This window comes from Nansenia antarctica (assembly GCF_963989245.1).
Source record: "Nansenia antarctica genome assembly, chromosome: 13".
In the NCBI taxonomy this organism is placed as follows: domain Eukaryota; kingdom Metazoa; phylum Chordata; class Actinopteri; order Argentiniformes; family Microstomatidae; genus Nansenia; species Nansenia antarctica.
Genome location: NC_137683.1, coordinates 23,818,129 through 23,843,373, shown reverse-complemented (window position 1 = coordinate 23,843,373; position 25,245 = coordinate 23,818,129). Strand labels below are relative to the sequence as shown.

Below are 25,245 nucleotides of genomic sequence, written 5' to 3'. Positions count from 1 at the left end.
AGTATTGTCTATATTAATTAGAGAGGATTAACATCAAGTTGATTGACATTTTGTAGCTATGCGACATGAGGTCGTGTCACTCATGAAATCCAAAAGCATAGTTTCAGGTAAGAGGGAGAGCTACCGTCTTAGCTGTGCTTCGTGCGATGTGAACCCCCCAAACCCATGATTCATTCAATGCTTTGTTCCATCCTCCGCCTTGCGTAGTTTGAACAGTTCACTGCCAGGGGTAATTTGTCGACATGGCCCCTGTAAGCAGGGGCATTTACTACCCTGACTGCTCCCTGATTACCCCTGCTGAAACATTAAACCTACAATGTGGCTCTTTTAGCTTTGCGCTGTTGCTGACTAAGCACTTCCATGTTGGCCTTTTTATTGGCTTTTTCAAAACTTCCTGGTCTTCAGTAAAAAAAAAAAAAGGATTCTGTGTATTTAGAACAATGGAAAGTTGTGTGTATATATATTTTTTGGTATAGATAATCAATGTTCCCCTTCTCTTATTCCACGTTGTGATTCTGTGATTCTGTGAAATTGGCTCAGATGAGATTCAGACTCTTTATCACCAGAGGCTGTTTGGTCTAATCCGTGTGATGGGTAATGAGTGAATGAGAAACAGCACGGTACTCACAAATTAAACCAGCCCTCTGTGGATGGAGCGTAGGCACTAGGGGGTTGTAATCAGGGTTTCATTAGTAGGATGCATGGTCTTGATAGGAACGGATGTCAGTCAGATCTTATTGGACCTCCTGAGGAGACGCTGTAACATACTGTACCAGTGGGGGTGGTCATTATTAACCTAGGTGGTATGCTCCTGATGATGATGTCATTGTGTCCTGGGTCCTGTCATTTTGTCACTTAAAAACATTGACTTTTACACCGCACATTGCTACAACATCTGTCTGCAAACCCTATTTGTCGTACTACTAATTCAGTTAGTATGTGTTATAAGTATCGTTTAATTCCCTCTCAGAGATAATACCGTTTTTCAAGTATTTATTCATTTTTCATTGATGACAGCTTGGTGGTGATTTAGATTAGTTAAGTTTATTTGTTTATTATATCGAGGACAATCCAAATACATGAACCATATAAAATATAGTAAAAAAGGCAGCGTTAGTCTAGTCGGCTAATTTTCAGCTGAATATTAAAATTTCAGCTGATAAAAGTGCCGTATAGTCAACCGTAGCACCCTGATGTGTCACCTGATGTGTGATTCCAGTTCCATAAGGAGACAACGATGCTTACCAGGCAGGTGGATCACATTACACTGCCTGGGTTTCTGGCCCTGTGGTGTGTTCCTGTTAGAAACCATTCAGCCATTTAGAACCGAAGCCTCCTAAGTAAGGCAGGTTTCAAACCCAGCCATTTAGAACCGAAGCCTCCTAAGTAAGGCAGATTCCCTCCCCCTCACTCTAGGACAGGCTTTCACGGGCCTCCAACATTAGGATAATAGAGCTTACTGCTCGCTAGCTTAAGCCAGCCATCTCCCAGCTGAAGAAAGCCAGGCCAGTGTGGTTAGTTCATAAATTTTAATCTCCTATTGTAAGGGCCGGTAGCATGGGCAGAGGCCTCCATGGTGATTTCTGGTGAAATGTAGGAGGAATGTGCTAAGCGACGTGGTTCGGTGCCACCCCATATTCAGGCTGCTCTTTGTCTTTAGGCTTTAGAGGGCGACATGTTTGCTTTTACATCAATCCTCTCTTATTGCACCCTGGAATGCCAGTTGTACCCCAATATATGCACCCTCTGCACACCTGATGGCCATACTGTGCAAGTGTTATTAGGAGAACCGTTAGGGAACCATAACCTAGTCGACGTATTGAGGACACACATTTCAGGTTTTTTATTCTACATAAACCTACATCCCACATCCTAGCCTGCTGCTGAACTAGTAAGTGGCTGCTGATTCATTGCCAATCACAGAGCTCCGTCAACCCTCCAGTAATGAGTCTTTACAATAGCCCCAGGGCCCCTGGAATATGTACACGATAATTCATTTCCCACTCACATCCGGTTGCCCTATCCTTATTAATTTTTCCCCCTTTACTCCCACACAACCCAGAGGTAGCCAGGCAGGCAGGCAGGCAGAGCAATGGGGGAGAGAGGGAGTTGAGCAGAGTGGAGCTGAGGAAAGGGAGGGACGGGATGGGATGGGGTTAGGCAGAGGGAAGGGAAGGGAGGAGAGGCAGAATGAAAGGAGAATCGGTGAGTACAGGAAGACAAAGAAGAGGGAGAGGTGAAGGAGAGGTACAACAGAGAGAGAGAGAGAGAGAGAGAGAGAGAGAGAGAGAGGGAGAGAGAGAGAGAGAGGGAGCGAGGGATTGGGCTGGTCGGATGAAAGGAGGCCCTGGCGGCGCAGCTGTAAGAAATGAGAGAAACACAAATAAACAAGGTTTTTACTGCATGCAGACACAGAGGCGTAAAGTGAAATCTGTTTCAAGTGTGTGTCGGGGCCAACCAGAGACACATGTGGCACTCGTGTGCCAGCCGATCCCGCCATCGACTCCTTTGTTGTGTCCGACATGAGAAGTCAGAATGGTTTATACTCCGGTTCACTCCCACTAGGTTCCTGTTCTTGCCCTTTCCACATCTCACTCACATTTTTTTAAATGTGTATTTCTTTCTTTTTCCTTGTAAGGAGGGGCCGGCTGTCAAGTTTAATATTTACATTGACACTACATTACATTTTTGACATTTAGCAGACGGCTTTGTACGAAGCAACTTACAACAAATACATTTGTCTAAGTAAGTGAATAAGTGATGAGTGATAAGTAAGAACAACTAGTCTTTGCTTAAGAACCAGGGGCCACTGGCGGTCACAATGCTAGAAGAAGGAAGATACATTTGTACATGTATTTACAGTAGGGAAACTGTACAGGGGGGTACTGGGGATGAAGAGGCCTGTAGGATCGACAGTCAAGATGTAGCCTGAAGAGACGGGTCTTCTTTCTACCGTGGAAGATAGGTAGGGAATATCAGCAGGTATGAATGAATGAATGAATGAATGAATGGTCTTTATTGTCATTGATATAGTACAGGTACCAAACAACGAAATTTGGGAGGGAGGGCTCCCCTGGTGCTAGGAAAAAAAAAAAACTAAAAACAAGAAGGGAAAAGAGCTGGTTTACATAAATAAAGGCTATGTACACTATCCACTATACTATACAAATAAAACACTGTGCTGTACTCTATGCTATGCTATACCTATTCTAACATTTCCTATCTCTGAACCTTATGTACCCGAGGGTTGTCATATTGCACATAGTGTTATTGCACATTCATTTAAAGTGTCGCAGTTTGCAGGTTTGAAATGTTCACAGTTGTGTTTCAGTATTGCACTTGATTTCAATCTAGTAGCTGCCATCAAATTGTCTAGATTGTCCAGGGCCTAGAACCTAGGTCTTTGCTGTGTTCAGGGCCTGAATGGCCCTGGGGTAGAAGCTGAGCTTCAGTCTGTTTGTCCTTGCGAACATGGTCCTGAACCGCCTGTCCGAGGGCAGCCGAGCAAAGTGTTCGTACCCAGGGTGGGATGGGTCTCTGGAGATCTTGGAGGCCTTCCTGAGGCAGCGTGTGTTGTACAGGTAGAGCTCAATTGAATTGAAACCTGTTTTATTTCATTCTGCTATCCCTCATCGGTCACATGTGAGACCTGTTGCAGTACCCAGCATCTGTCACATGGAATGTATACATACTGTAGGTATGCACTATGACATGAGATACTGCGAGTACATGGATGCTAGGCTGTACAGGTTTCCCATAGGCTCAGATCTAGGATCAGCTTAACCCTACTCAAATACTAACATTCCACCATTAGACTAGGGGGAAAAAAACAAAACCACCTGTTTTCCTGCATCTCCCAGGCCTGATCCAGGTCTGGGTCACCTCGCTCTCATCCAGAGTCACGGTGGCCAACAGGCTGGGAAGGAGAAGCCATCATTCCTCCAGTCATTCTTCGAATCCAGTCATGGCGTCTCGCCCTACAGTCATGGCGTCTCGCCCTGCTACTCGAGTACGCACGCACGGCGCACCACTGAGGCGCTGGCAGGAGATCCTCTCCTGACTCATCTTTCTCTTTTTGGAACAGATAATCTCTGTCTTTAATCATAGCGTCCAGTGTTTAGAGGTAAATGGGTTTATGGGACCTAGCGTTGGAATTCAGACCAACAGTAGGAGGATTTTTCAGTGACACCGCAGACGGATTGGTACTGTACTGCGTCAGAGGCTTTGAATACCAATATGCAGGACACTAGTCGACTTGACTGACTAACAAGGCTGTATGTGTAAGCAATCTCTCTCTCACAACACCGGACAAACAAACAACTGCAGGAAAAAAACAGAATCCAAATGTAGTAATAGTAGTCAGCTTTTCCCACGTCTCTGAAAGAGCAACAACATGTACTGCAGATGGGCGTTTAGGATCTCTGTAAGGCCCGTGTCATGAGCCTGTGGTGACCAGAGTACTGTACCCAGATTGGGGTGAATATTTTTTTTAAATTAATGAATTGAAAAATCCTCATGGAAAACAATTTTTTCTTGAATTTAGTAAGTGAAATAAAAAAAATAGCTATCCCAACTCTGCCCAGGACTGTTTGCGGGGCAGCCTGATATTGTCCTTCACATACATACACAACATATGAATAAACCGCCGTCATACAAAGTAGTGTGTGGAAAAGTTCGCGCTCACTCATCTAGCACTCACATTCATAGTCCCCTCCTGTTATTCTTACCTGTAAAGAGAGATATCCGGCACTAAGTGCTCCATGTGCTTTGGAAAACACATCATCATTATCTCTCTCTCTCTCTCTCTCTCTCTCTCTCTCTCTCTCTCTCTCTCTGCTAAGAACAATTGTGTCTATTGCCTTTATTCCACACCTCAAGTTCAGTCTCGGGGGAGGGGGGGGGGGGGGGGCCTCTGACCTTCCTGAAGGGAAGTAGCTCCAGGAGGGAGAGGGGATAGGGATGAGGGGGAGACCCACTGTTATCATACACACCACAGGGCCTCCTTAGCGTTTTTCCGCCGTAAAAAGGCTTAACTTAACTTGTTAACTCCATTAGGCGCTCAGGCAACATAGAAAAGGTTTTCCTCCGATGCAGAGATGTGAGATTGGGAAGAGACGTTTGGATTGGAACACAATAGGGCAGCTGTGGCTCAGGAGGCGGAGCTAGCGTCCAATGATCGCCAAGGTCGGCGGTTCGATCTCCGGCTGGCCACGTGTCGAGGTGTCCTTGGGCAAGATACTGAACCCCAAACTGCTCCCAATGAGCGGGCCGGCGCCTTGCATGGTAGCTTGGCGCCATTGGTGTGTGAATGCGTGAATGAGAGGCCATTGTAAAGTGCTTTGGAATAAGGCGCTATATACAATAAGTGCAAATGTGCAGTCCATTTAACACAGAACAAGCCTATGCTCCAGTTGTTTGGACTAAATGTCACAAAAATACTAATTGTTTGGAAGTTTCAAATGGTAGTGTACTGTTGATGTTGTGTGTGTCTGTGTGAGCTCTCTGGTCTGGTGGTACAGTATACGCACGACTTCACCGACACAGATTCCAGACAAACCTGGGAGAGGAGATGGGGAGAGAGACAGAGAGAGAGAGAGAGAGATGTCCTCACAGATTACCTGATGACCTAAACCGTCCTCGTAGTCATCACCCATGAGTGCACTGTTGCCTGTCAGCAGCTCCTTGGAGAGATAGAGATGAGAGAGAGAGAGAGATAGAGAGAGGTTAGAGTGAGAGTGAGAGCAAAAGAGAGAGAGAGAGGGATGAAGAGAGAGAAAGGGGAGACAGTGGCCCCCCAAGCCTCTAAATATAACATGATGGTGGGGTCACCCCAGTTATCTGCAGGGAGGGCCAATGGGTATGTAGAGGACGAGTGGGTGGTCTGGCTTCATCTTTACGTAACTGTCTGGCTTGGCCTCGCAGACACTGATGTATAGCGCTAATGATGCTAATGCCGTCTGACAGATCGGATAGGGAGCCCTTTGATTCAGACGCGGCCAATGCGGATGACGTTTGGACTGCGGGAGAAGTTTCTCCACAGTTTACAGTTTGATACGCATGATACACAGAAAGTATAGCGCTTTAAGTTCTTCTTTTTTTTTTTTTTTAAACCCCATAGTTCCAAGTGACCATTACTTCTAGGAATGCCCCTGCATTCACAGACTAAACAAGACTAAACAGACAAGACAGGGGTTTGGGTGTAATTCCACCATTTGTCACTGTTTATTGGAATAAAAGATGTGTTTTAGGTTAATCAACATGTCAGGACTACGTGTACCCAATAAGACAAGATGACATGTTTTGGTTCTCGTGAAAAACAACTTTGTTTTAAGGGAGTGTCTCACTTTTGCTCACTTTTTCTGGAGGAAAAAGTCACAGTTTCCCACTGCTGTGACACCTGACACCAACACGTCATCCTGCCATGGATGCTATTGGCACGCGCCCGCCAGGACACAGCCTGCAAGCATGGTCAGGGATTCCTATTGGAAATGCATGTTCTGGTCCTTGGGTTCTGAGTCTCTTGGGTTCAATGTTTATTGGATATTTATTTTGTATAAATACATATAGGGTTCCCACGGGTCCTTAAAATCCTTGAAAGTTTGTGAATTTGAGAAAAAGAAATCAAGGTCTTAAAGGTTTTAGAAAATAGACATGGGTCATTGAAAGTGCATTCATTGAAAGTGAATTTCTCTCTCTCTCTCTCTATACATTTTTTTAATATATATATATATATATTAAAAAATGTTTTACTTAGCTTAGTCAACTAGTTCTGTCTCAAACTATGCAGTGTTGGGTCCTTGAATTTGAGGGAATTGAGTCTTGAAAGTCCTTGAAAGGTGCTTGAAAGTTGCTTGAAAGGTGGTTGAATTTGATGTTTCAGAAGGTATGGGAACCCTGTACACAGGAATTCTTGGTAACAAACTCTTATAAAAGTATCAAAAGTCAGGTGCAAAACCAAAAAAGTAAGGTGCAAAAAACGTTCAAAAGTTTGACCTGTAAGACCTACACCTATGCATTCAAACAAAACTATTCGATTAAGGATACACAGAAAGATATTTCTAACATTGTCATCATGATTTGCCCTGATTTTAAATGCCACAAATGTTTATTAGAAAACTGCACTAGTTGGGGGCAGTGGTCACCAAACCTGTAGGCCTGGTTTCTGTTCCAGCCTAACACCAATACACTAATAAACGATTATTTTTAATCGAGAACTTGATGACCAGTTGGACCAGGTGTGTAAATATGTACTAGTTGATAAGTTGATTCAAGTGTGTTAGCACTGGGTTGGGCCGGTTAGCCAGACCAGGCTTGACGAACAGTGTTTTTGTGTTTTTTAAATTTTAAATGTGTTATTTCACTGTTATTTGTTGGTCTTTTAGGTTTCACACAACAGGCTCATTCAGGAGATGAACCACCCCACGGCTGGACCGATCTCTGTACCAGGTCAGTGAGTTAAAGCCACACTCAGTAATTGCTGCATACCATCAAAGCGTGAGAGGCTAACAGAACATAAACTCATTTAAGTGCAAATAGCGCGATTTCACTCCTTCCAAGTAGGGCTATAACCCTAATTAATGTCCTGACGTCATACAGAAACAAATGTCTCTCATTAAGCATCTTACGGCTGGTCAGCAGCCAACACATAAACGCTATTCACTAATCCCTCCTCGCGGGTTCATGCGTTGCATCGCCTGTCAACTCCTGTGGAGCTCTGGCAGAGTCAAAGCTGCCTTTTCATATATATATATATATATATATATATATATATATATAGCATAAATGATCATGATTGTTACAAATTCCAATTATTTTGGAAGAAAAGGAGGTATTTGACCCATGTCTGGAAGAAGATTTCGTCAATGAATTCTAAATGGCCTTTACTCCACAAATTGAACCGCGTTTCATATCAACCAGTCCCCAGTGAGACAGCCCCCACAATCAGTGGTGGGGCTTTGATGGCTTCAATGTGTTGTTTACCATTGTGTATCCTGAACATTGTTGTGCCCATATGAGCCAAATCAAGGATAATTGTGAAGAATGATCCACAAAGACAGAGAGAAACCACAACAGACACCTAGTCCTGTGTCATGCCCCCTGACCAAGCATCCTTCCAACATATACATTACATCTCTGAATAAACCCGTTCTCTCTGATCTTCCCCTTGTGATTTGCATAAAAAACCAAAATAATCTGAGAGCGGGGGTCTCTTTTTGCGGAGTCGGGCGAGGGGTCCTAGTGCATCAGAAGTTCAGGCACGCCGTTCAACATGTGGACAGCCCTTCTTGTTCTCTACCCAGGCCCAGTCTTGTTTATCAAACACTGGAAAAGAAAGAACAAAAAATGTCTGTGTGTCTTTTTTAGATCCTCCACCAGTAATTGTGTTTTGTTTTTTTTGTCCCCCTGGTCTCATGGGTGAGACGAAGTCTGAATGGACACAATTATGGAGCCTGGGTTGCTGGGTGAATGGCCATTAAAACGTGCAGCCCAGAAGAACACTTCTATTGTCTTTCCAGAGATGGAATTCAAGCAGACCAAAAGAGGACATTTGGCCATTAGCGTCCGTGGAGAATACATTTGTAAACATTATGTAATCAGAGTTCGGAGGGAAAGGGGTGGTGGGGGGCACTTAGGGTTCCAACAGAAGTCACTTAAAATGGCCACACAGGAGAACAACCAGAACACAAACCAACCAAAGTGGGATAATTATTTGCCTCCCTCCTACTTGTTGCATTTCATTGATCTGGAAAAAAACATAATGATTGCTCATTGTTTTCAAATTGAAATACTGTTACGTGTGTAGACAAGAAGGAAAGGAGGTCAGTCAATAGAGCCAGAAAGAGTCCTTGCCGTATCTACATACCAGTGCATCTCAACAAGGATCTTTATCTGTCTCAGATATAGTCAGGGAAATAAGTATTCAACACATACATTCATTGTTTTATTCGACATATTTCCATTGCAGCTATTCACATGACATTTAGACCAGATATTGATATTGGTATGAACTCAATAGAACTACACAGCTAAAGAAATTGTAACATTCCAATCCATAAAAAAGTGACGTGGAATGACACAGGGAAAAAAGTATTGAACACAGTAAGAAAAAGCACTGAACCAGCTTATACCACTCTTCTCCTACCTGTGCTAATTACAATCAGCTGGGATAGTGCATGTTGGTGGGTAAGTACTTCCACTCTTTCAAAAGGGTTTCCCACCTCTGAATGCAAGTAAACAAGTCATTTGTCACCAAGCTTTCCTGCAAGAAACATCTCCTGAGGCAAAGCGCTCTCCCAAGGCCTTCGCAACAAGATTGTTGAGCAGCATAGTAATGGCACTTGTTACTGACGGATTTCTCAACTCCTAAATATTCCTATGAACCCCATTGGGGCCATCATGCACAAGTGGAAGGAACATCACTCGCCCATCAACGGGCAGGCATGCAGTCTGGTCAGACGAGACAAGAATCTAACGTTTCAACAAAAATACGACGCGCCATGTTTGGAGGAGAAATGGCTCTGCATATGATCCTTAAAATACCATAACTACAGTGAAATTCGGAGGTGGAAGCATCATGGTATGGGGCTGATTCTCTTCACATGGTACTGGTGGAATCCAAATGATCAAAGGGAAGATGAATGGAGCCATGAACCAGGAAATTCCTGAGACGAATCCACCAGGATGATGAGGATGAAACGCGGGTGGATCTTCCAACAGGACAAAGATACCAATCATACTGCAAAGGAGACTCTCAATTAGTTCAAGAGGAAAAAAATTGAAGGGAATTGCCAGACTTACAGTATATCCAATAGAATTTTGGATCTCAAAATCAGGATGTTGGGGTGGCTGTGGCGCAGGAGGTAGAGCCGGCGTCTAATGATCGCAAGGTTGGCAGAGCGGCGGTTCAAGCCCCGGCTGGCCACATGTCGAAGTGTCCTTGGGCAAGACACTTAACCCCAAATTGCTCCCAATGAGTGGGCCGGTGCCTTGCATGGTAGCTTGCCGCCATTGGTGTGTCGATGAGAGGCCATTGTAAAGTGCTTTGGAATAAGGCGCTATATAAGTCAGTCCATTTTACCATTTAGGATTCACCAATGGACCCCTCGGAATCGTCAAGATTTAAAGACTTGCCCAAGGACACCTCGACATGTGGACAGGAGGAGCCAGGGATTGAACCACCGACCTTGTGATTTTTAGACGCCGGCTCTACTCTACTACCTCCTGAGCCACAGCCGCACCAGGGGCTGATTCTTCACTAGAGGCATCAGGGAGGAGGCTGACATACATTTTAAATAACGTCTGAATTGAAGCTAAATCCTAAGTGTCGACAGCATCACCGGCTTACGTGTAAAGCTGGAAGGATTGATTGGTAGGGAGGAGGTGAGTAGGGTATTTGGGGAGATGAGGAACATGATTGAATCTCCAACCTACACCATAACGACCCCGGAGACTGAAGCCAATAAGTCAGTTTGTGAATATGTGCTAACCGTAATAGTAGAGTAGAAAATTGGGTACGGCAAGTCCGCCATTGAATTAAAAATGTTTTGCAATAATGATATCCTCACCCTGGGTGCCTTCCCACAGCATAAAAAAGGTGGTGTGTTACAATTTCTTTAGTTGTGTAGTTTTATTAAGTAATTACCAATGTCTGGTCTAATTTCCTGTGAATAGCCGCAATGGAAATTATGTTGAATTGGAAAAAATGGTTGATGTGTTGATGTGTTGATAGTGTTTCCCCACTGTATCTGCCCTGGGAAGAAAGACCTTTGAGGGTGTTTATGTGCCGCTGATTACAAGAAGCTGCCTCATTAACAAGTGAAAAACAGTTTATTGTGTGGCATTTTACAAAATCAACCACTTTATTTAAACTGATGGGCCTTGACCAGCGGTCCTTGTTAACTGTGCTGGCGGCTCCATGTGAAGTAGGCCTGTAGCTAAAATAGACTGGCCCGAAAAAACCCCGACATTTACATTTTAACCATTTAGCACACGCTTTTATCCAATAATATTATAACGCAGGGAGGCCCATGAACATTTCAAAACCCAACAACAGAACCATCCAACACCAATCCAACTTATTCAGTGCAGGGACGAATGGCGATGCCACCTGGATTAGGCAGAGAACATTCTAGCATTATATGAATCTGAAACAATGTGTCCACCATGGAGAGTGATGGAAACAAAAGATTTATTTCATACGTGCCCTGCTTGAACCTACCTAAACTTAATTTCTGTTGGCAATATTCAAGATTTTATAGTGTCTTGCCATTCAGATATGCTGTTAGGAATTTGATTCAGTGTTGCTTGTTAAAAAGGCAGTCACAGAACATACATACATACAGTATATACATACATACAAGATCTATTTCATACAATTGGTACAGTATGTACTTTAAGTTGTTGTTCAGTTTATCTTAGTGTGCTTAAGAGAGGCACAGCTTCATTATGTTGAGGACATTGAATGGTTGTGGATGCGCATGGCCCACCTGACAGCTGGAGATGGTTTGGTGTGGGACTTCAAGGTCTCAATCACGAGAGTTAGCCTTTCTCTTACAATATCAAACTTGAACATACTTCAACATACTGTTTGTGTTCAAACTCACTAACTGTGTCATAAATGTCTCTAGTGCTAAATGAATCCTTTCGCTGATCCTCGCTCTGGGTTACCAGGGGCCTACAGCCTTGGGGCAGTTCCTGGGGAGTGTGTGTACAGATCTGCAGAGTGATATCATCTTACTGGGGTGCTTTCTCCTTTCAATTAATTAATTAATTAATTAAATTAATTTTTAATTTTGCCATTTAGCAGACGCTTTTATCCAAAGCGACTTACAATTACGAATTACAGGGACATTCCCCCTGGAGTAACTGAGGGCTAAGTGCCTTACCCAAGGGCACACTAGTAGTGGTGTGGCTTCAGGCGGGATTTGAACTCACAACCTTCCGATCCCAAGTCCAACTCACTATCCACTAGACCACCACTACCCCCTTTCACTTCTACTCCCGTTGACCCTCCTCTGTTGAACAAAAAATCTGCCGGTGGGAAATATGGTCCTTGTTGTCCCTGGACACTCAGATCTCAGTGATTTTCTCTCTTGTCTTTGTAGTGGAGGTCCATGGCAGTTCACCACATGACACGATGCACTTGGGACGTCTGTGGTGAATTGATACATTTCAGTTTTCAATTGGTTTAGAATGTTTTGGGAGGATCGTTGACATTTTTGTACTTTTGCCCCTGAAGAGGAGGCTTGATGTGTCTGTGGTGGAGGTTATTCCATGGTTGTGTGAGTGGACAGATGAGGATCTTGCTTTGTAACGATATAATTGGAGCATTTCTATCTCGCTCTATTTTGAAAAATGTCTGTAATTGCAGTCAACTACATGAAGGAAAGAACACGAAAACCATTGTGTTCTAGTCACCTGTCAAAAAGCTCTCGGTTCAGAAACACCCTGTTACCAAGGAGGGACAGGCTACTGGACGATTTTCACAGCAAGGTTTTGTGTTTTTTTTGTTATTGTAATATCCAAAGTATTTTTTGTAAAAAAAAATAATGGATCTGTCTTCCTGTTCTTATAGCCTTTAAACCTATAGCAGGTGATTTACTACCCCTGTAGTCTACTTGGCATTAGCTTACCACTAATGGACCTCAAATCTGATGGTCCGTCTCATGTAATTTAGGGAGCGAACACACTGTAGGTCTCATAAATATGTTGTCAGACATATCCCATTACCCAGGCAGTTTTATAGTTAAAATTTAGTGCTTTCTCAGTGAAAGGTCAGATTTTTCTAACCTCTACACTTTTCTTAAAATGTCTCTAGTATGGTAATACTTCTATCAAATCACAAATCAAAAGAAATTAGACATTTCTAAATGGGAGTCATCTGGGAGTGAATGTATATTGTACGATTATGTCTCCAACTTGTGGCAGCTTTATATCTATCCAGCTATATGTTTATCATGTCTAGCGATATGACTATCCATGGAATGGGTAAGCAGATGTTAGATGTGTACCTAACTTCCACCCAGAGCACGGAACATACTGGAAAAAACAGGATTGCAGTATGGGGTCAACCAGTGCAACACTCCATAGATCAAAACTCTGGCATATCAAACAGAAAATGCTCTTTGGATGAAAAGGGCAAACGCCCTCCGCCTCACTAGCCCCAGGGACGCCTGTACATCAGTACACACTTCCTGTTATCTCCAAACATTCTGCAACGCTCCTACGCCTCTGACGTCAGAGAGACACTCCCAGTGTGGGATGCCCCCCCCTCCCCACGGGGTTCAGTCTCTATCAAAGAGCACCTATGGGCCTGAGGGACCCCTCAGGTGTCTTTACTCTCACATCTGTGTTTCCTCCTCCTCCTCCTCATAATTGCCCCCCCCCCCCCCCCCTCACAGAGCATGTAGGTCACAGTCTAGTGGGGTCACACACCCTGCTGTGAATCACTGATGAATTAACAGAAAAGTTACCGTATGTACAATTGTTTGGTTTTAAGTGCTGTATGGTGAAACCGTGATGCATGAATGGAATGATGAAAGTGCATGCCTATTATGCGCATACTGTAAATTAAGTTTTGGATGTGGGTGTACGTGACTTTTCCACCCACAGTGTTGTGTGTCCGCATCTCGGCAGAGGTGCCTATGAAACATGCATCAGGCTGCTAAAGGGAAGCCAGCGAGGCTCATTAAAGAGAGAGAGAGAGAGAGAATGAGAGAGAGCGAGAGAGCGAGAGAGAGAGAGAGAGAGAGCGAGAGAGAGAGAGCGAGAGCGAGAGAGAGAGAGAGAGAGAGAGAGAGAGAGAGAGAGAGAGAGAGAGCGAGAGAGAGAGAGCGAGAGAGAGAGAGAGAGAGAGAGAGAGAGAGAGAGAGAGAGAGAGAGAGAGAGAGAGCGAGAGAGAGCGAGAGAGAGAGCGAGAGAGCGAGAGAGAGAGAGAGCGAGAGAGAGAGAGAGAGAGAGAGCGAGAGCGAGAGAGAGAGAGAGAGAGAGAGAGAGAGAGGAGAGAGAGAGAGAGAGAGAGAGAGAGAGAGAGAGAGATAGAGAGCGAGAGAGAGCGAGAGAGAGAGAGAGAGAGAAGGGGGTGACTTGTTGCGTGGGTTCAAAGAGCTCATGATGAAGTTGTGCTTCAACTGACAGATCTGCTTTAATGCTCTGATGATGCGCTGCTTTGTGCCGATGCCCTGTGAATTATTCACATCCCTCTTCTCTCCTCTCTGGCCATCCAGTCTACAGAGATACCCGTGCCTCTATTGCCGTACTACCCAGACAAAAGTGCCCGCGGTTCGTTTTTTCTCCTGTTTCCTAGAATTGAATTAGCTTTTCCACAAAACCCCTAAGGGTCTTGTAGGCCAGTTCATGGGCCACTGAACCTCCCGGAAACCCGACAGCCCGCATGTTCTCAGGAGGGCAGGAAGCTCCCCTTGCCCTCCATCTCTCTAGGCTTTGTCTCCCTGTCTCTTGCTCCATCTCTCTCTCTCCGGCCCTATCACAACCACCCCCGAAAGGGTTGAATGGGTCTTTCTATCGGCACTGAAGCAACCCATCCTCTATACTCCAGTCCAGCCCAGGACCGTAATGAGTTGGCGCTAATCACAGAACTGTACATGGTGTGTGTGTGTGTGTGTGTGTGTGTGTGTGTGATTAGAGAGAGAGAGGGGGGTTGGGGGGGGGGGTTAGAGAAATAGAGATACGGAGAGGAAGAGAAAAGAAAACTGTGAGTGAGAGAAAAAGAGAGAGTCAACTAGAGAGGAGGGATGGCGGGGGGGCAGTTAGAGGGAGAACAGAAAGAGAGAATCGACATTGCCGTATCAGTCAGGAGTGGTGGGGAGAGAGAGATTGTTAGAGAGTCTAGAGAGGACAAGGAGAGGAGAGAAGGAAGAGGAACAGAGGGGGCTTGTGTGGTGAGATCAGAGGAACCACTGTGGAGCGCCTGCTGTGGAGTGTCTCCCTCAGATAGCGGGGCGGCCTAGCTGAGGCTGGGGCTGGTGCTGGTGCTAATGATCGGGGCTGGTACTGATGACTGGTGCTGGGGCTTAGACTGGGGCTGTTGCTGAGACTGGGACTGGGGCTTAGACTGGGGCTGGTGCTGAGACTGGGGCTGAGTCTGAGGCTGAGTCTGAGTCTGGGTCTGAGACTGGTGCTGATGACTGGGGTTGATGATGGGTCAGATGACTGGTGCTGATGACCTGGTCTGATGACTGGTGCTGATGACTGGGGTTGATGACTGGGGTTGATGACCTGGTCTGATGACTGGGGCTGAGACTGGGGCTGAGACTGGTGCTGAGACTGAGTCTTGAGTCTGGGTCTGAGTCTGAGCTGAGGCTGGGTTGAGTCTGGGTCTGAGGCTGAGGCTGGGTCTGGGTTTGAGTCTGGGGATGAGGAGAACCAGATGTGGAAGAGACAACCAGGGCCCTGCGGCTGCACATCTCCATCAGATCGGGTGGAGGGGGGGGGGGGGGGGGGGGTAGAGGATGCGGTGAAGGGCATCGCTCCTAACTGCTGATGCATTGCAACCGCATGCGTCTACACACACACACACACACATGCAAGCACACAATCATGAAACCACACGCATCCTCACACACGCACACACTCATGTTTGCCATCCTGTTCTTCCCTCCCTCTTTTTCCGTGTTCTCCTGCTTTTCATTTCTTCCTTGCAGTGATTTCTTTGTTTGCATCTGCTTTCATTGAGACCAGGCTATTTTCCTTTCTGGTGTTGTGTATTTTTGAACTTTACAGCAGGAGTTAGTACAGGCAAATCTGATAGTGGTCATTGGTCCCCGGTGGTTGGCATTTTTCTGCCATCGTCTGTCTGTCTGTCTGGCTGGCTAGCTGGCTGGCTGGCTGTTTGGCTGACTGGCAGGCTGGCTGGCTGTTTGGCTGACTGGCTGACTGGCTGGCTGTTTGACTCGTTGGCTGTTTGACTGGCTTACTGTTTGGCTGGCTGTCTGTGTCTGGCTGGCTGGCTGGCTGTTTGGCTAGCTGGCTGGCTGGCTGGCTCCTATCTGCAATACCTCTTCCGTGCAACCCAGGGTCAAAACAGCACAGCGTGCGTCCATCAGTAGCAGTCATTATTAAATCAACTGAGGAAAAGGAGGAAAAAGGCGAGCTGGAAGCAAAGCAGCGCTGGTAACGACAACTGCTTGGCAGCCTACCGACTGAAATATCTGTTTCAAGCCAGTCCAAAACATATGGTCTTCTTTGTCACGTGCAAAATATGGATCGATCATAGAGAAAGTGGGTTATAAATAGACGGTCGAGACCTCCAGTCCCATTGGCGATGACATAGAGATATCCCTCTTTCCTCAATTGGCCCTCTCTTTACCAAAATCCTTTGTGGTTCCTAGTTGGCCAGCTCGTGAAGCCCATAAAGAACTCCAGCCATCGGTGCTGCACAGTATGTGGTGTGCATGATATATCACACGAACCTTCCCAATGAGGAAGGAAATAGCAGAAACGTATCTTGTGTGGGAAAAATAAGAAAATAAGGCAACTATCTCTCCCTGTGGTATTCTTCCCCTGTGTGTTTCAGCTCTCGGCTGCAGTTTGTCAAACATTCAGACGTTTATTTGAATTCATGGTTTTTCTTTGATAGTTCATTTATGTGTTGTTATGTTAGATCAAAAAGATCTGTCCAGGGGCCCAAGGTTTTTCAAACGGCCATATCTATGTATGAATCTCAGTCAATAAAGACCATTCATCATTCATCAAAAGCCTTGAAAAATAATAGCATCACGTATAAGTCTGACTAAACCATTGATATACTATATAGGGATAACCTGCCCATATTTTCGTAAAGGGCATAGAAAGTTGTCACTAGTTTAATTACATAGTTACTACATAGTTATTGAGCAACTTAATAATAAAGTGTGACCCCAACTTTTATCCACTCCTTTTTTCCATAATAGGTCCAGCTGTTCGCTTCAGTGGCTTTGACATCGGCAAGCCCACTCCCCCTCCAGTGATTGGCCAGCACACCGTACAGGTTCTGAGGGACACTCTGTCCTACAGTGATGATGTCATCAGTATGCTGCTGGAGTCTAGGACGGTCGTCCAGAATGAAGTTCAGTAAGAAATGGTGGCGACTGAGCGACGAGCACTCACACACCCTGTACCACGACCCCTGGTACTGGAAACCTACAGGCTGGAGAGCGCTTTGGTTCCAGCCGAGCACTAACACTCCTGATTCAACCCAATCAACTCCACATCATTATCATGGACTTGTTTAAATGATTGATCGCAACCAAGGAAACCATCCTATTCTTAAAGCCCCAGTTCAACTTGTCACATGCTCCACCTTGATGATGTCATGAAACCAAGAAATCATTGATGGAATGGTTGCTAGGCGCCCAAGGAGAACCCTTATAAACAATAAGGTCAGCGCTCACTAACCCTGAACCGTGGGTTAGCTAATTCCGGGACGTTCCGTATTGTATTACCCCTTTGACTCACTGGTTGTGTTTGTATAATGAATATGAGTGGGCAAACCCCGAAGGAAGGGGAAAAAAAAAAGACAAATGTAACAATAGTGACATGTTGACGCTTACACATGCGTCTTCTCCTTGGAAAGCTGTATTTTAGGAACTGTCTCCCGGGTCACCGAGTCAGTGATTCATGATTGATCAATCTGACGCACTCCTGCTTTACGCCTGAGATTTCACTTAGACCATGGAACATACGGAAAATCTATTAAAGCATTGATTCAGTATGTCAAGGAGTTGCCAGAGTTTTTTTTTTTTTTTTTGCAAGCTCAGAGATGTTACATGTTTAGCCTGGTACACCTTTGACTTGCATGCCTTTGCCATATGGAGAGATTTTCTGGACAAGGATTAAGAGTTCTGGGCTGTTAGTGGAGAATGCATTGTATTGATTGCTTTTTAGTCTGAGTGTTCCTTTTACGGGTCTGGGAAACCAACTAAAAAGGTTTAGATTATTTGGTGTTGCCATCACCACACACCATAATTAACTATATCTCAAGTTTGTAAATATGAACGGTAATGACAGTTTTGATCACACACCTGAAACATCACTTTGAGCCGCAACGTTTGCAGGAAAAGTGCTATACAAATAAAAAGTTATTATTATTAGTAGTAGTAGTAGTATTGTAAATCATATGAAACAAATCATTCCATGTTGCATGTTCAGAATAGCTGGCTACTTAGTAACCAGTACGAATGTGTCATGCTTTTGTTCAAAACAAAAGGAATCTGTATTTGAAAAGGAGAAACGGTTTTTCTACTGTAATGTCACCTGGACCTGGGTTGTTATGTGCAGATTTCTATGGTTGGTGGTCACATAATGTTCTCCCTGGATTACACTTCCTACTTCTCAGAGGTGAGAAGGCGAGCTGCTCTGAAAGAGGCACAGAGTGTTCTGATGTTAATTATGTTCAGCTGAAGATGGAAGAGAGAGTTCATTCTTACATCTTACATCAAATATATATAATATAATAATAGCATTTTGGAGCATAAATAAAGGCGTTGCGTACCTTTTAAGCAATCACACCAGAGGGTGTGCTATATTTTGGATATCGGCACGCCTGTGACACGGTCACAAGGCGCAGTCGACCTGATGTCCTTTTCATTGTGTGCCGGGTATAGCGGTTTATGCCAACCACCTATAAAAGTAGTTTATAAAACTGTTAAGGGACGCAAGTTCCTTGATAGTTCTGGAATGCATGAAATATCACTGTAGTTAAGGACGCAGTTTGGTCGATAGTTCTGGAAAACATGATCTAAAAATGATTGGCATAGCAACCCAGTAAACAAAACTCTGCATAATATAGGCAAGGCAAGGCAAGTTTATTTGTAGAGCACATTTCATACAACAGGGGCAATTCAAAGTGCTTTACATATAGCATAAAAAAAATACAGCAAAAGGAGGATAGTAAGAACATTACAAATTGATACATATATATAGAAAATAAATAGATCAACATTTAACAAGATATAGATAAAAGTGTTATTACTCCACTCTACATTTAAATGATTGGAAAAACGTTTTTAAAAAGCTACAATATCCTGAAGAGTGTTTATGGTGTACGGTATGTATCAGTGGAGGCTGGTGACTTCCAGAATTGAGGAGGCCAATTTTTTTTCCGCTTGCTCGCTTCACTCGCGATGGAATGTTCCCGGTTCTTCTTATCTGTCTTTGTTAAAAATTATTAATTTGTGTTTGGCGGTACTGAAGGGATTGGGACACTCTCAGGATGGTGGATGAAGCAGCTTTTATTGCCTGCACAATGGGTCATCAAATAAACAAAACAATTGGCATGAATCGCTGGTCCGCCTGCAGCAGCTATTGTCCCTTCTGCTCAGGCTCACAACATTCACCACAACATACTACATACAATCAATGACATGTCAAAAGCACTCAAACACTATGTCAATCAGACACACAACATACAATTCAGAACAATACTTCATCCATTTCTAATATGTATCCTGCAGAACAGCACTCATACACGCGTGTGGCGGAAAAAGGTACTACACGGAGGCCAGGCCTCCTGTGCCCACCCATTTTCAGTGATTTGGCCAATCACATATTGCCATGTAAAAAATTGCATTACATTGACTTCTATGAGAAACCACTTTCCGACAGGAGGCCTGGCCTCCGTGTAGTACCTTTTTCCGCCACACGCGTGTATGAGTGCTGTTCTGCAGGATACATATTAGAAATGGATGAAGTATTGTTCTGAATTGTATGTTGTGTGTCTGATAAAAAATATAATTATTGCTTTTTTAAATCTCTCTCTCTTCTCTCAAATTATTGGGGAGGCCAGGCCTCCTCCACCTCTATGGAGGAGCCTCCACTGGTATGTATGCATTTTGTGAAAGCGATGAGGTAGCTGTTCTATTTGTGGATATCGGAACAGCTGGAATGATTCTCGGACCGTCACAACGCTTGATTTGATCAACCCGTTGTATAATCGATTGTAATACGCAACAGATCGTGCATACACATCTGTCGAGAGACCAAGCAGCCAGGCGTCATTGAGTGAATACTGTCTTGACATCTCTGTCTCTGCACCAGATAACCAAGTTAGTGTGAGGACCCTGCATATCCACCCATGCATTGGCTCCCATCACAGCCCAGAGATGGAAGGGGCGAGTCCAAGATGAACTAAGCCTCATTGTAACGGATGCGTGTATGTAATTGCCAAACCTTTCATGTCCCCTATTATCTCACGTTCTGAGAGAGAGAGAGAGAGAGAGAGAGAGAGAGAGAGAGAGAGAGAGAGAGAGAGAGAGAGAGAGAGAGAGAGAGAGAGAGGGAGAGGGAGAGGGAGAGGGAGAGGGAGAGAGTTGATGTTAAACCCAAGAGTTAGCGGCCTATAGCAGATGAGAGGAAACAGAACTGAAATTGGTTTGCTTAAACCTCAATTTCACATGCAGTCAATCTTTGTATTTTCCTGATTGCCAATTCTTTGTACGGCACGGTGCTTTTTAATAGGTGCATATTGAGTAACTTGTATCAAGCCCATTCAGCTTTATCGCTGCCATGGGTATAATGCCACGAATGAACAATTCTGTCTCTCGGCTTGTCTCTGTTCGTGCTTTTCCAGGTATTGGCACGAGCAGATAATAAACAATAATGTAAGTGGAGCTAAACACAACTGTAGTGGGAGTTGTGTGTGTGTGTGTGTGTGTGTGTGTGTGTGTGTGTGTGTGTGTGACTGGTATTTATTCAGTTCCAGTTAATCTTACGTGAGGTATTTTTTAATAAGTCCCTCGGATGAGTATAAGTTACGGTCATGATTCTTGATTCTTCAACATCATAACATTCTCTCAGTACAATATTAAACATGATCCCTCTGATCTTCATAACCACCACAATGTGGTGATGGTGGGAATGGGGAGAAAGTCCAGTAGAGTGAGACACTTCCACAACCCTGTGGGATACCAGTGTACTACTGACAATGTCAGACGTGTTCAAACATTGGCCCATGTTGGTGAACTGTCCAATCAGAGTCATGTCAAAGGGATAGTGTCATCCAATATGTCACTGTGTCTGTTTACACTTGTCATGTAGGCTAACGACAATGGCATATGGAGCCACTGATGATTTGTGTTCGCATCCACTGCAGTTGGTGTGATGCAAATTACAGTGTTCTTCTTCTAACTCTTCCAGACTAGAGTAGTTCCCCTGGGAGAGATACAGAAACATTGGAGACATTGAGACATCTGATAAACATTTGACACTCAAGAGTCTTTGGTTGGGTTGCGAATGTGAGACGGGAAATACATGAAAAAAACATGTCAATGGAGGTCCGAGGAGTGTTGTGTGTATATATATTATTATTTTTTTTCGGACCATCCCCTTCCCTCCTCAACTCGTTTTGAGGACACTCTCATATAACGTCCTGGGAGAGAGCGTTTGGAAGCTCCTTCCTGTTTTCGGGGCAGCGGCCGGCTGACGGCTGTACGGAGACGGAAGGACAGACGGCTTCTCCAGCTGGGACAGCTGTTCATGACATTACTGTTGCCTCCCCAGCGACCCATGCAGCACCGCTCCATCCTCCAGCCAATGGGAACTCAACCGCACCGCCGTCACTTCCTGGCTCGCGTGTGTACCCTGTTGCCATAGCAGCAGTAGAATACTTTTTTATTTATATTTTGTTTTTTTGTTTTTTTTATACATTTTTAATAAAATAAATATTAGATAACATTCAATAAGATGCAATAACCAGACCAAAGGAGTTTGGATGGTTTGAACGGAAGTGAAAGAGAGAGTGGAAGGAACAGAAAGGTTAAATGAGTAACACATCTGTCTGCTTGGGAGAGTATGGAAGCGTTGTAGATCTCCTTATTGCATGTGGTGAGAGGTTAAATTAACTGTTATTAGCTACAGAGAAAAAGAAAACGAGTAGGTGTGTATCATAACTTATTCGCCTTCATTAGTATTGAATTATGAATGAATTGAATTATTCCCCCAGGCAATCAGGCTCTTGAACAAGCCCACTGTAGTCAATTGACTATCATCCCCTAGCTCACCCCTTGTGCATGGACTACAGCAACCCTAAGCTCAAGCCACCTGACTACTGTGAACTCTATTATCACTAGCGGCACTGCTAGAGCAACCTGTCTTGTCTTACCTGCACTATTGCCACCTTATCTTGTACTATGCCTATTGTTTTTTGTCTCTTATGTCCTGTACTACTGACACTTTTATCTTGAATTATGCTATTGATTTATTATGCCATATGTCTTGTGCTGCAATCCAACGTCAGGATCCGAAGCCTAAGAATTTGACTCTGTTCCACTTCTGTAATGTGACGTAACAAAGTTAAACTTAAGGGTTTAACTGAGTTAACTGAGTTTGCCCTGAGTTAAACTGTTTACGGCAGGGGTCTCCAACTCCGGTCCTGGAGAGCTTCAGTACTGGATGTGCAAGCATTCAGTGAGTTAGTACTGGGCTGGAACTGATGCCTGCACACCTACAGTAGTGTAGCTCTCCATGAAACTGCGTGGCATACCCCCCTGGTTTATAGAACCCATCGATCAGCCGGCATGTGATACTGACACAAAAAGTTCCGATGAGACTGAGGCAACTCCTCCTGAGACTGAAACGACTTCGGCTGAGGTTGTCCTAAAAGGGACACCGTACATCCACCCTTCGAAAAACCGCTGCTCTAGTGATGACAGACACACTCCACATCTTACAGCCTGGAGCAGTCCCTTGTGTTTGTCCAATGTCTTCCATTCCTGTCTTTTCATCATCCATTAATCTTGTTTTTTATTGCAATAACATGCATTGTATCTTTGTTGTGGCTTCCCCCCCCCCCCCTTCGTTAATGAAACAGGCATGCTGTGGTTTTGGGACACTGGGTCTGCCTGTTGTGGCTCGTCCCAGTCTCCCCCTTTTACCCGTCCTCTCCTGTGCTGGTCAGATAGAAATCGAAAAAGAAAGAATACCACATTGAATATGTTCACCAGTAGAGAAGTTCGTCCCCTGGTTGACTCCCTGCCCGTCTTAGCGGGTGTGTGTACTGTACACATACGTTTGAGATTTTCTGTTTTCCCTCGAGGGGTCATCGTTTGCTAAAGTAGGCAGCGGAACTTGACCTTTGACCTTGGCAAGTCGTTGGCGTATAGGTCTCATGTCTACCCAGACAAGCGTGTAGCTGAGTCACGCTTTAGCTAAACACGGTAACCCTTCACCTTACGGTCATATTTTGTAAAGGGTTTAGTTTATCATAACTTTGCTCTATTTAATGTGCTCTCTCCATAATTGTACCATTATATTAGAGCCCAGAGCTGTTCATCAATAGGTGACCTGGTCAGGAAAACCTCCTGGCCCCTAACCATGATTGGTCAGACGTCAGAGCAGCAATACACAATAACTCTCTTCTTTATCATTTTAAACGGCTCAGGGACTTCCAAACCCAAAACCAGCGTTCCTCGCATACTGTAGCAGGGCTAGCTATTATTTTAACTACACAGCAAACCAACCGTTTAGAGCCAGCGAAAGCAAGATGCTCCCTCGGAGAGAAACGACTGTGGAGATCTGGTGTTCATTCTCTGCTCCTTCAGAAGTGGAACACACTGGGGCTGCTGCTGAGTACGCTATGCTGCGGTCAGGGCTGGCATCAAACTGTCTGAACAGTATTGGTCCTGATACCGCAGCAGTATTGGCCTCATCCATAACTGTCTTGTCTCTGTCCGCGACTGCTTCATCACTGCTCCCTAAGCCTGTCAATGGAGAGCTGGATTTCGACCCGGGGCTGCCTTTGACCTAATAACAGCGTGTACATGTTTGTGGCATGTTATAGATCATGTGTGTTCGTATGATTTTCAGAACAAACAAACCTAAATCAGAAACCGGAATTATTATTATTATTATTACCAGAATCATTGCTGTTGAAGGGACTGTTATTCTTTAGAAAGTAATTGGTTGTTCTGACAATATGGATACCAGATGGATATACATTGGAAATGAAAGGACTGCTGTCAATTGTGGGTTATTTTACACTGCCCGCCCTGTCATTACAGTATATTCTGCTTATTGTCTTCCTTATGTGTTTTACTTTTTGACTTCTGGTTCCGAGGGCGGTATGCTTTCTCCGTCTCGCCTCCATCTGGGGCGGCTGTGGCTCAGGAGGTAGAGCCGGCGTCTAATGATCGCGAGGTCAGCGGTTTGGTGGTTCAATCCCCGGTTGGCCATGTGTCGAGGTGTCCTTGGGCAAGACCCTGAACCCCAACGAGTGGGCTGGGGCCTTGGGTGAATGAGAGGCCATTGTAAAGCGCTTTGGAATGCAGTCCATTTATCTCCATCTACAGTACGTCCATGGGAACGTTGTTACAAGGAAGGTAAATATTTACTCTGAGTCTAGTTGTTCATTTGGGGGAACCACTTATGATGTTCATCATAATCCCAAAACGCCGCTACCACCTTAAGCATTTCACCACAACATCGTTAGAGTGTTATATGTTGTTCTGGTGCACCCAGTGCACTGTATATTTATGATATCACATTTTTCCACTCAATGATGGAAACATCTCTCAAACGAATCACAGAATGAGAGCCATTAGACGAAGAGGAAGAGGTCACCATGTAGAAGGGTTTGCTGTACATTGTGTTACTCATCAGACCTATACTATCTATGTGGGAAATTTGCATCCAGGTCCTCTGCTTAACAGAACACAGCCGTAGCCCTCTCATCTGAAGCCTATGCAGGGGTTGGTGTGTTCTTGTATTCACTAAGGTTTCTCATCACGTGGTCATGCAAATCACCTCACTTACACATGGATCATATCAACTCATGTATCAGGCAATTTGGCAATATACAAATAATGATTTATAAATAGTTTAAACAGTGAGCACTGCACAGCAGTGGTAGCTTAAACTGCTACTTTCAGTTATATGTGGCTCGTGTGCTTTTTCCCCGTTGCTTTAATAGCTTACACTATCGAGTTGTTTAAGACAGATGTGGTGGTCATTGGAGTGATGGACCTTTTAGAAGAGTCACAAGAGGCAGTATGTAATTGACACAGCCGTTGGTTAGTAGGGGGTAGTGGTGGCCTAGTGGATAGTGAGTTGGACTGGTGAACCGAAGGTCATAAGTTCAAACTGGCAACATCACCTGCAACACCGCCACTAGTGTACCCTTGAGTAACCTTCAATTGTAAGTCGCTTTGGATAAAAGCGTCTGTTAAATGACACAAGAGCTAGTGAGTTGCACGACCCCATGGACAACCCCAGATGATGACAGGCGTGACATTTCTTACCATTGAACACGTCTTT

General features: G+C 44.5%; 1 protein-coding gene across 1 annotated transcript in view; it reads left to right on the top strand.

The window, feature by feature from the left end:
* sugct (succinyl-CoA:glutarate-CoA transferase) overlaps nt 1-17,074 on the top strand; it is a gene marked incomplete at its 3' end in the record, with an annotated part of 86,993 nt that extends 69,919 nt beyond the window's left edge. The window contains exons 13-14 of the mRNA XM_080543940.1: nt 7,383-7,446; nt 16,911-17,074. Coding sequence (XP_080400066.1) covers nt 7,383-7,446; nt 16,911-17,074 — 228 coding nt within the window. The remainder of the gene's footprint in view (nt 1-7,382; nt 7,447-16,910) is intronic.
* Between the last annotated feature and the right edge of the window lie 8,171 nt (nt 17,075-25,245).